This window comes from Aulonocara stuartgranti (genome assembly GCF_965226115.1).
Source record: "Aulonocara stuartgranti genome assembly, chromosome: 10".
Taxonomy (NCBI): domain Eukaryota; kingdom Metazoa; phylum Chordata; class Actinopteri; order Cichliformes; family Cichlidae; genus Aulonocara; species Aulonocara stuartgranti.
In genome coordinates, this window is record NC_138946.1 from 1,962,867 (window position 1) to 1,975,320 (window position 12,454).

Genomic DNA, 12,454 nt, shown 5'->3' on the forward strand with positions numbered 1-12,454 from the left:
TCCTTTGTTGCTGAGATTTATTGATAAAAACAGTACAAAAAACCAACCATTTGTACACATATTTACAAATAATAATAAAAAGCGAGTGAGTACATTACAACATTTTCAGCAATCACTCACAATCCTGGCACTGCCATGGTATCTGTAGTCTGCATTTACCACATGTGTATCTGTAGCAGTGAACACATCGCACAGTGGCCTGATTTTTCTTGCATTTGTGTTTGACTGTCAGGTCAAACACAAATGCAAGTCCACCATAGTTGGTGACAAATGATCCCCACACACTGGAAATTGCAGCGAACTTATCAGTTGTGATTATGCTTTTATTATACAAGTGGTCTGATTGATGCCACAATGGACCATTGATCAGTCGTCCATTGTGGCATCAATCAGACCCGTCCATTGTGGCAACCCGTCACACCCCGCTTAGCGACACTGCAAGCGATTATGCTTTTATTGTACCAGTGGTCTGATATATGGGTATATATATGATACAATCTCACTGCACTTAGCCTAATCCTTCATTGCCCTGAAGAATTCTGTGGTGTACGGACCTCCTCTCCAAGGAAAGAAAATGCAGAGAAGACTCACCACTCAGCAGGCCTTGGAAATGATCCTGAGGGAAGTCGACCCTTGTGACTCGGATGGAGAAGACCTAGAAGTTCAGCCGGATTCGGACTCAGAGCTGTCTGATCAGTCTTCCGGTTAGTTTCATTTCATGTTATTTCCTTTTTCATTTCAAACAAGTAAGTGGATGTAGTTAGTAAGTAAGATATTTCAGACATTATTCTGATACAGAGGAAGAGATACTGGAATTATAATTAGTATCTATGCATGCATTTGTGATTTTGTTTGACCTTCCCATTGCTCACAATTTGAATTTGTTCACACTGCAGATGAGGAGACTGCTTCTCCACCGAAAAAGAGAGCTTGTTTGGGGACTGAGACAGCGAAAGATGGCACAGTGTGGCGTGAAGAACATGTGGGGACCCGTCTCCCTTTCACCCCAATAGAAGCGTACGCTGCAGATGGAGAGCCAACGGCTAAGGCCAGGAGAAGTATCTCGAGTCGCCTTCAGAGCTTCCTGTGTTTCATCACTCTTGACATGCTTCGTAGCATTCAAGAATGGACTATTCAACATGCACAGCAAACGGAGCATGTTCATTGGTTCATGGACCTCCTTGAACTAATGGCATTTATCGCAATTGTCATCTTGCGGGGGGTTTACAGGGTTCCATCTGTAAATGACTGCTGGTCAGCAAACCTGGGAAACCCACAGATAATTGGAACTATGGCACGAAACCGCTTCCAAGACATCATGCAACACCTACGCTTTGATGACAAGTCCACCCGCTGTGATCGAGCAAAGACTGACAAGTTCGCTGCAATTTCCAGTCTGTGGGGATCATTTGTCACCAACTGCATCACGTGCTACAACCCTGGTCTACATATCACCGTTGATGAACAGCTTTTCCCATCAAAGACTCGGTGCTGTTTCCTGCAGTATATTGCAAGTAAACCTGACAAGTTTGGGATCAAGTTTTGGGTGGCTTGCGACCTAAAATCCAAGTACATTTGCAATGTCTTCCCATATCTTGGCAAGGACCCCAATCGTCCCACTGGGGAGAGACTTTCTGAAAATGTAGTAATGAGGCTGATGGAACCATTCCTAGACAAGGGCAGAAATGTTACCACGGACAATTTTTTCACATCGCTTTCACTTGCGCAAAAACTTCTTAGACGGAAAACCACCATCCTCGGCACAGTCAACAGGATTCGCAGGGAAATTCCTCAATCCACTAGACAGACAGATCGCAATGAGTTCACCACTCAGGTATGTTGCAGGTCTTTTGTGGTTCTATGTTTATGTGTTTCATTGTGTGTAAAAGGGCTATGGAAATAACAATTTATCTTATTTCTTAGGTGTTTTCAACCTCTGCTGCCACGCTGACGGCGTATGCGGCCAAACGGAAGAAGACAGTCTATATTCTTAGCAGCATGCACAGCGTGGTTCAGACTGATAACACTACCAAAAGGAAGCCAAACACTGTCACCCTTTACAACAAAACAAAGTGTGGCGTGGATGTGATGGACCAGATGGTTCGGGAGTACACTGTCCGCAAAGGAACACGGCGCTGGCCAGTCGCCGTGTTTTATAACATGATTGACATGGCAGCACTGAATGCACATGTGCTGTATCAAGCATGCACCGGGACGAAGGAAAGACGGGTGGACTTCCTGGTGGCGCTTGCAACAGAGTTGGCTCGCTCTCATGTAGCTGCGAAGAAGGCAAGAAAAGAACAGTTGCTTCGGGCACAACCCTCCACACCTAGCCCTAGAAAAAGAGCCACGTGTCAGGTCAAACACAAATGCAAGAAAAATCAGGCCACTGTGCGATGTGTTCACTGCTACAGATACACATGTGGTAAATGCAGACTACAGATACCATGGCAGTGCCAGGATTGTGAGTGATTGCTGAAAATGTTGTAATGTACTCACTCGCTTTTTATTATTATTTGTAAATATGTGTACAAATGGTTGGTTTTTTGTACTGTTTTTATCAATAAATCTCAGCAACAAAGGACATACACCCATGTGTGTTGATTTCTCCCTAAGATGGCAAACTGAAACACTCCAAGTTGGTGACTTTTGGAGATTTATTTCCCTGGATGATTGAGAATGCATCAAGATGAAACACAAAAGGGAAGTTCACAGCTTTTAGCAGCTCCCCCACCCCCTCAATCACACCCCCCCCCCCCCCCCCCCACTCCCCTCCCTCTAGAATTCCTAGGTAACAGCCTAATATACATATGAATGACTAGCCAATTTAGCTTCCTCCAGCATTTGACTGCTCTCCGGCTTTTAAAGGTAGAAACGCAAAATGATGGCTCCGCGGGGGTAAAATGATGGCTCCGCGGGGGTTTAAGTGCATCACCACAACCCGTAGTTCAGTTAATGGCTGAGTCACAATATTCACACTGTTTTTCCACCGCTGTTTCTAAGCAGGGAGATGAACTGTTTTACAACGGACCTGTTCCTCAAAAGCTGGCAACAATAGAGACTATTGCTCACTCCGGGGCTTCCCCAGAGGCTGGGTTACTGCCCTCAGCTTACTCTGGACCCCTGGAGGCCAAGATGCCAGCTGTGAACTGCACCGGGCTGTCACTGCCTGAGCAGGGTCAGTGCTCTGCGCAGCTGCAGCCCTCTGTATGTGTGCCAGAGGCCCACGTGCCTACTGGTTTTGTTTCGTGTGTGCCAGAGGCCCACGTGCCTACTGGTTTTGTTTCGTGTGTGCCAGAGGCCCACGTGCCTACTGGTTTTTTTTCATGCGTGCCAGAGGCCCACGTGCCTACTGGTTCTTTTTCATGCGTGCCGGAGGCCCGCGTGCCTCCTAGTTTTGTTTCATGTGTGCCAAAGGCCCACGTGCCTCCTAGTTTTGTTTCATGTGTGCCAGAGGCCCACGTGCCTCCTAGTTTTGTTTCATGTGTGCCAGAGGCCCACGTGCCTCCTAGTTTTGTTTTGTGTGTGCCGGGGGCCCCGGTGCCCGCTGGTTCTGCGGCTGTTTTTGCTGGGGGGCCCGAGGAGCCCGTCCAGCCTCCTGTTTCGCCTGCTGGGGGGCCCGAGGAGCCCGTCCAGCCTCCTGCTTCGCTAGCTGGGGGGCCCGAGGAGCCCGTCTGGCCTCATGCCACACCGGCTGCCACGTCGGCTGGGGGGCCCGAGGAGCCCGTCCGGCCTCCTGTGGCTGCTTCTCCACCTGTGGCTGCTTCTCCACCTGTGGCTGCTTCTCCACCTGTGTTTTGCCAGGTTTTTCAGGTTTGCCACTCCTTTGTGTAGTTTCTCCCAGTTTAGTTCGTCCTTAGTTCTGTTTGCCATCTCCACTTTATGTTCAGTATTGTCAATAAATCACCCTTCACGTCTGAAATAGTGCTGCGTTTGAGTCCTCCTTCCACTCTTCACATGGCTGCTGCCCCGAGCTGTGACAAAAAGGCAGAAATAAAATGAGTTCTGTCTTTTTGTTTAATAAGAAAAGTCTCCAAATCTTCATATATAGCTGTTTCTGCAGATTGTGAAATTTCAGAATCAACAAAATGACAAACATGGAGGAAGCCCAAAAAATTTTTCTCTAGGAATATTAAAATTTGAATCCAGTTGCTGAAAGTTCATCAGTGCGTTGTTTAAATACAAATCGCCCTTAGCCTGTTGTTATGCCACATATCAAACAGACTGCGAGACATTCCTAGAACAAAGTCTTTGTTTCTCAATAAAGGAGTCAAAAAAATCTTCTCTGCCCAACCTTTTGTGCATTTCCCTCCAAAACCTTATTGTATTATAAATAACTGGGTTATTGTTAATCTCTGTTTGTAATTTCTTTTTGTCACAGACAACTAGGCCCCAAAGTGAAGAAGGTGAAGCAGACCAAGAGTCAAAAAAAAAAGACTGAACTTTATACCCTTTGTGTTCTGAACATGCACGAAAGGTCTGACAGATGGCAGGGTCATTGTATTTTAGCATAAAAATCATACTCTTTAAAAACATTTTCCTTTTAGTTAACATGAGAGAATGAGTAACTATTGATGTACTTTATGCAGTAACTTTATGAATTTAAAGAAAACAATCTTAATGGGGTTTTTTTACCTCACAAATGAAATGCATTTGGAAATCAACAACTCAAATTTTACTGTACAAGAATCTCACTTAAGATTATCACAATGACATGCCTAATGCCAAATTGCCTTATTATAATGGATTGGTTTTATATAGCACTTTTCAGGGCACCCAAAGCGCTTTACAATTCGACTAATTTCCACTATTCATTCACTCTCACATTCACACACTTATTATTATTCTTTCAGTTTAGGTTCAGTTTCTTACATATACAATACTGAACCAAAATGGTGATATGTGCTGATTTTGTGAACTGTTCCAAATTCACTGTTCCAGTCTGATTTGCCAACATATGCACAGTAGTAAGAACAAAATTGGCTAGTGTGCATGTGTCATAAATGTGAGGGATTTGGAGTATTGTTTTAATTCAGCTGTATTTTAAACGGCCTGTTTAAGTTCATATAAACATCTCAATCAGATTTAAGTCCAGAGATTGTCTTTTTTGGTTTTAAATGAAAGCTACGGTATAAGTAAGAATACTAAAAATTACTTCCATGCAAAGGTATTCTCTTGGCCATTACTCTGATTCATTACATCGGTATAACCGGGTGTTATTGCTGGTTTCATACCATTATGTTCTTCTTAAATACTAATTATGTATTTAGCTCCAATAAAACTGCACAGTCCTTGTGTCTGTGTTTAACAAAGGCTTACCAGCAGATAGCGAACATTTGCTTTTGTATTTAACGTCATCTAATGTAAATTAAACTTCATGAATGAGACAAAACCACAGATTGGCTTAAGCTTTTATTTTACACAAACATACACACATTTTGAAATGCTGACTAAAGTTTTATACATTCGTTTCTTACAGCAGTAAAAACATTAACTTCCATCTAATTATGATTAAAATAGCTGTCAGAGATGATCTCCCTTTAGATGTTGAATTTCTATAAAAACAAACAGAAACACATTCTGTTTATGATGCCAAAACCTTCTTGGATACACAAAACTTCAAAAGGGCTTTTTGTAGGTCTTTGGACTGCACACCATAAATAATGGGGTTCAGACTGCCTGGAACCATATAACACAGAAGAGCAGAGATTTTTCTGTACTCTGAGTACTGAGGGAAGCGATGCAGAGTTAGATGTTGAATTTCTATATGTCACGGCGAGTGAGATGAGCCGTGTGGAAAATAAAGGAGGATCCAAACGCAGGGACTTGTAAAGGGGTGAGGGTGGTTTATTAAATACGAAATAAATATAGACAAACAGCAAATGGAGCGCGAACTAAACTAGACTGGAAAAAACTAAACTACAGAGCACAAACCTGAACAAGAATGAGAACGAGCAGAGGAGAATGACAATGGACAGCAGGGAGAACACATGGGTGAGACATGGTGGATACACAGACAGACCACCGACTACAAACACAAAAGACATGATTAAAATACACTCAGAGAAACACAGGGAGATTACACACAGGTGGGGGACACAGCTGGGAGTCATTAACAAGACGAGAGGTAAAACTGAACACACTCACATGAGACGCAGACCTTCACAATAAAACAGGAACAAGAAACCGTCACACTAAGACGCAGACTCGACATTGAGAGACAGACAGAAAATGACACATTGAACTAGACCAATAGAAAGCAGACACAACCAAAGAACAAATCCTAAACACAAATAAACAGAAACATGAAACTCTAATAATAAACATCATAATCATTAACACAACAAGGAAACAATCCCTGATGCAAAATTAAACCAAAACATAATAAACTCAAAATACTGGGTCCAACGGACCCAGAACTGTGACACTATAAAAACAAACAGAAAAACATTCTGTTTATGATGCCAAAACCTTCTTGGATACACAAAACTTCAAAAGGGCTTTTTGTAGGTCTTTGGACTGCACACCATAAATAATGGGGTTCAGACTGCCTGGAAATATACCAAACAGAATAGCAAAGATTTTTCTGTACTCTGTGTACTGAGGGAAGCGATGCAGAGTAACACGTGTCATTCCACTAAGTGTCATAATCAGATAAACAACCAGATGAGTGCTGCAGGTCTTCAACGCTTTACTGTTCAAAGACTTGTTCTTACTGGTCAGACAAACCACTGCAATGCTTGTATAGGAAAGAACTATTGCCCCTATAGAGCCCACATAAACAGCCACAGTGAAAGTGATACCATAGATGTTGTTAATGACCACACTTTCACAGGAAAGTTTAAACAATGAGGCATTGTCACAGTAGGGGTTTGTGATCAAAGTCCTGCATCGACTCAGTCGTGTGGTCAGACCTAGAAGAATCCCGACCAAAACAAAGGCCACTCCCCAGGCACAAACTGTCAGCTTGATCATCATTTTGTTGGTCATTATGGAAACATAGTGAAAAGGATTACAAATGGCCACATATCTGTCATAGGCCATAATCATGAGAACAGTGTGACTTGTGGTTCCAACCAAATGCACAATGTAGGCCTGAACAACACATTGATAATAACTAATGAGGCGCTCAGATGGAGGTCTCATAAGGTCTATAAGCAAACGGGGCACCACGATAGAGGTTGCAAGAATATCATTCAATGGCAAGTTGCAATAAAGGAGATACATGGGCTGGTGAAGATTCTTGTTCATGACAATCAAAATAGTAATGCCCACATTTATAATCATTATAAACAGGTAGGAGAAAAACAAGAAAAGAAAGGCGGGGTAGAGAGAATCCTTTGAAGTGTTTAAGCCCTCTAACTGGAGGATGTAGCTGTTGTAGGTGTAGTTCTCCATCATCCTGAAAGAACGTTATTTTACACTTACAGATCTTATGAGATAGTAAGTCCATATGATCTTATCAGAAACAATAAAAGTTACAGGAGGAACTTTATAGTAGTGAAAACAATGAGGCTGAGTTATAGAAAAGCTGATGTAAAGCTGTTGGTAGACTAATACATCAACGCACAGCTTGTTTGTTACTGTCCTCCGCTGTCTTATAGGCACAGACTCCCAGAGGGTGTCCACATTGCCTCAGATTTTGAATGATGTAATTGCAATGATAATAAGATCAAAGGTGCTTTGTTCATGAAAACTCAAGGCAATTCCTTTGTTATCAGGGCCCTTACCAAATAATCCTCCAAGAGAAAGCACACAACACCCACAAATGACCAAATTAGTAGGAACAAGCATTTTACCATTTCAATTCATTCAGATATCTTTTATTTTGACAAGGAATTTCTTTCCATCTTTTCCTTATAATACACGCAGATAGTAGGGCTGCAACGATACACAAAATTCACGGTTCGGTTCGATTCTTTGGTGTCACGGTTCGATATTTTTTCGATACAAAAAAAATGTTCATGCCTTTTTAATTTGTCATTTATTAAAATTATAAATATATATTTTAACTCAAAAGTACAGTTTTTAAATTTAATGTTGCTGAAACAACAAAGTAACAAAATAATAAATCTATCTGATGGAGGAATCACTCATCTTTGGAAAAGAGAGTTTATTACAGAGAAATGGCTCTTTCCCAAATAAAAGCTATACTATACGCTTCTTCTGGGCTATATTCTCAGCAGCATATTAAACATATCAGGTCCCCATAAGGAGAATCATGTGCTAACGGCTGTCTAAATGACTCGGGTAAAGTTTGTAGCATGCGTGCTTGTTGTTTTTGTCTGCTTCCACTTGTCTTTGCACTAGGATGCTGTCGGAGTAAATGTGCAGTCATATTCGTTGTGTTCCCACTAGTGCTGTCAGTGTTAATCTCGTTGAAATGACGTTAACGCCACAACACAGCAAATCTCCGTTAACGAGCTACCACGGATCGCCCCGTGCATGGGGCTCGACGGCCAACACGTTAACGAGCTAACTGCGCTAACACACTAGTTCCCACCCATGTAATTGAGCATTGCGTGGCACATCCGACATACTGTTTTACTTTTGTCCATGACGCGCTTACCTTCAGGGTCATACGTCACATGAAAACCAAAATAGTTCCAAACGCCAGAATGAGGTTGGGGGAGGTTCAATTTGCCATGTTGCAACGAGAGCTTAACTTCTGTCTCGCTAGCTTGCCCTGCGCTCAGTGAATCTGCGTTCGACTACTCCGCCTAGGCTGCACTGTCGAGCGCAGATCCACTGAGCGCTCAACACAGTGCACACTTTTGTCAAATCACATGCCAAAAATTTGGGGGTTATACTTGACAGCAATTTCACCTTTGAAAAACAAATTAGCTCAGTTGTACAGCGGTCTTTCTTCAAACTGAGGCTTTTATCTAAGGTGAGATCATTTTTATCTTTTAAAAACTTTGAACGAGCGATTCATGCTTTTATTATATCCCAGCTGGACTATTGTAACTCCTTATATGCTGGAGACAGCCAGACCTGCCTGGCAAGGCTGCAGTTGGTCCAGAATTCTGCAGCTCGTCTTCTGACACATACTAAAAGATGTGAACACATTTCCCCGGTACTTGCCTCCCTTTATTGGCTCCCTGTCCGCTTAAGAATTAATTTTAAAATTTTATTGTTGACTTACAAAGCCCTGAATGGACAGGCTCCCGGGTATTTGTCTGACCTCTTGCAGACTTATACCCCCCTTAGATCTCTTAGATCAAGTGATCTTTTGCTTTTAGCTGTACCAAGGTCGAGGCTGGTTCATAGAGGTGATCGAGCATTTGCAGTCGTAGCGCCTAAGCTGTGGAATAATTTACCCCTACACATCAGACAGGCTCATACTGTCAATCTTTTTAAATCTTATCTTAAAATGCATTTTTATTTACTGGCTTTTAATACAGCATGAGAGTTATTTGTTAATTCATATTTGGTGTTTGCCTTTAATACTCTAAGTTGTTTTTATTATGTATGTTGTATTCTTGTACAGCACTTTGGTCAACGCTCCTGTTGTAATTAAATGTGCTATATAAATAATTAAACTATTAAACTATTAAACACAGACAGCATCATTAGAAGGAAAGTTGATAAAATAAATTAAAAATTTTGTATTGTTCAATACATATGCGTACTGAACCGAAAGCACTGTATCGAATGGTTCAATATCGATACGAGTATTGTTGCACCCCTAGCAGATAGAGTGCAAAAAGCAGTGCTTCAGAAGCAGTTTCAGCAGTGTTGCATTACTCCCTTTTATTTTAGCAATCTGGTACTGACAGAAATGTAATGACTTTAATTCATATTAATAGAATTGGAGAAGTAAATTTGTAATAGTGACAACGGATCGAGTTGGCAAAGATCTCATTTATTAAGCCAGGTTTGTCACGGTGGTGGACGGACTCAGGCACAGACTGAGGTAGCATGGTTCAACAACACTTTATTAATCACTCCAGTGCGCTATGTACACGTGAAGGGGGGGTGGAGAGAAACACCAGGGTCCCGGGGATCAATAGGCCGGGGAAACACACTTCTTCACACTTGCTCCGCTCCTTGTCCAAACACTCCTCACACGAGCAACCCACTCACACTCACGGGGTCAAAACGGGCGGGTCCAAATAAACCTATAAACATAGACGAGGGTAAGTCGGCGGCAAGCACGGGAACAACTGATTCACAATGAAGCCAGGCAATAGTGATGAGGGTTACTCAATATTCGAGCAACGAATAGCTCAGAGTCCCAGCCTTAAGAAGAGCCAGGGATCAACTGCAATTCATTCGAGATCAGCTGCAGGTGCGTGGGCCAAGGGCAGGAGCCCAATCAGAGCTCCGCCCAGGCAGACAGGTAGGAGAGAGAGAGGGAGAGAGAGAAAAACAACAAAAACTTGTGGCCACACTGGGCTGGCCGGGGAGGCACAGGGACCATGACAGTACCCTTCCCCCCCCCCCCCCTCAACGGGAGCCTCCCGGTGACCCACCAGGCTTACCCGGGTGCAGGCAGTGGAAGTCCCGGAGCAGACCTCTATCCACGCTAGCCGACCGGGGCACCCAGGAATGTTCCTCTAGCCCGTAGCCCTCCCAGTCAACCACGTACTGAAATCCCCGGCGCCGGGAGTCCATGACGCACGAGACGGTGTAAACCAGCTGGCCATCCACGAGCCGGGGGGGCGGCGGGGCCTCGAACGAGGGCACACCGGGCTGGAGACCACTGGCTTGACCTGAGAGACATGGAATACATCATGAACATGCATATTGCGTGGCAGTGCCAATCGGACGGATGCAGGGTTGATTATAGCACTGATTTCAAATGGGCCGATGAAGTTGGGGGAGAGTTTTTTCGATTCGGCACGTAAGGGCACGAATCGAGTGGAGAGCCATACCTTCTGCCCCACCACATATTCAGGGGCGGCTGTCCTCCGGTGGCAATCCGCGAGCGCTTTATTGCGTTCCTTCATCCGGAGTAAAGCCGCCTGAGTGGCCCGCCAGGCCCTGCGACACATGCGGAGGTGATGTCGGACAGATGGAACAGTATGCTCAACTTCAACCATGGGAAACAGAGGTGGTTGGTATCCCAGAGACGCATTGAAGGGTGACACGCCGGTAGCAGAGGATGTGTGACTGGTGTGAGCATACTCCATCCATGGCGGAAGGATGGAAGCCAGAGGAGAGGCTGACCTTGGCTCCTATGGCAGAGCAGAACTCCTTCCACACCCGTGACGTGAACTGAGGGCCCCGTCCGAGACGATGTCCTCAGGGATGCCATGGAGCCGAAAAACATGTGTGGTGAGGAGTCGAGCAGTCTCCAAGGCTGTAGGGAGCTTAGGAAGCGCAATGAAATGGGCAGCTTTGGAGAAACGGTCAACAATGGTCAATATTGTAGTGTTACCTGCAGATGGTGGCAGACCAGTGACGAAATCCAGAGAGATGTGGGACCAGGGTCGGCTGGGTGTGGAGAGTGGCTGCAGACGTCCAGACGGGTGTTGATTGGAGTGCTTATTTTGAGCACAAGTGGTGCAGGCGGTTACGTACTCCCGTGAGTCTTTAATGAGGGCGGGCCACCAGAAATACCTGCACAGGAATGCAGTGGTGCGGTTAACTCCTGGATGGCAGGAAAAATGGGCTGTGTGAGCCCACTGGAGCATTTGGGACCGGACAGCCGCCGGAACGAAGAGTTGATCAGGGGGGCCCGTGCCAGGATCAGGGTCGGTTTCTTGTGCCTCCCGGACGAGCTCTTCGATCTCCCACGTAACGGCTCCAATAATACAGGAAGCAGGCAGAACAGATCCAGGGTCAGACTTCTCTCCGACTGGAGCGAATTGCCAGGAAAGAGCGTCTGGTTTAACGTTTCGGGAGCCTGGCCTGTAAGTGATGGTGAAATTAAACCGGGTGAAAAACAAAGCCCACCAGGCCTGCCATGTGTTGAGCCATTTCGCCGAGCGGATGTATTCAGTCCATACAATAAACGGCTGTGCGGCCCCCTCCAGCCAGTGTCTCCACTGCTCCAGAGCCAGCTTCACGGCCAGAAGTTCGCGGTCTCCGATGTCATAATTCTTCTCGGCTAGGGAAAGACGACGGGAGAAAAAGGCACAGGGGTGGAGCTTACCTTCGAACTGTTGAGAGAGCACGGCCCCTACTCCAGTCTCTGATGCATCCACCTCCATGATGAACTGCAGGGAGAGGTCTGGCTGGCGAAGGATTGGGGCGGTGGCGAACTGTTCCTTGAGGCAAGAGAAGACTTCCTGAGCCAGCCGGTCCTATTGGAATGGCACCTTGGGTGACGTTAACCTAGTGAGAGGTAGAGCAACTTTACTAAAATCCCTGATGAAACGTCTGTAGAAGTTAGCAAACCCCAGAAGGCGCTGAAGCTGCCGGCGATCGGGTGGTTTGGGCCAGTCCAACACTGCCTGAACGTTTGCCGGGTCAGGTTTCAAATCCCTTCTGGTGATGATGTAGCCCA

The 12,454-nt window shown here is 44.8% G+C and overlaps 2 protein-coding genes and 1 long non-coding RNA gene across 3 annotated transcripts in view; 1 reads left to right on the forward strand and 2 right to left on the reverse strand.

Annotated features, from left to right (window-relative positions):
- The window catches only part of LOC309715298, a 94,754-nt gene that overhangs the window by 41,137 nt on the left and 41,163 nt on the right, over positions 1-12,454 (reverse strand). The gene's annotated exons all lie outside the window — the stretch shown is intronic.
- Positions 494-2,304, forward strand: LOC309716202 (piggyBac transposable element-derived protein 4-like). The gene is made up of 2 exons (XM_082549880.1): positions 494-704; positions 897-2,304. The coding sequence occupies exons 1-2, from the start codon at positions 575-577 to the stop codon at positions 1,901-1,903; spliced, it is 1,137 nt and encodes a 378-aa protein (XP_082406006.1). The 5' UTR covers positions 494-574; the 3' UTR covers positions 1,904-2,304.
- On the reverse strand, positions 6,457-7,535 carry LOC309715250 (olfactory receptor 8G17-like; the record flags this gene model as incomplete). The annotated part of the gene is made up of 1 exon (XM_082548229.1): positions 6,457-7,535. Exon 1 carries the CDS (start codon positions 7,399-7,401, stop codon positions 6,457-6,459), a length of 945 nt encoding a protein of 314 aa, XP_082404355.1. The 5' UTR covers positions 7,402-7,535.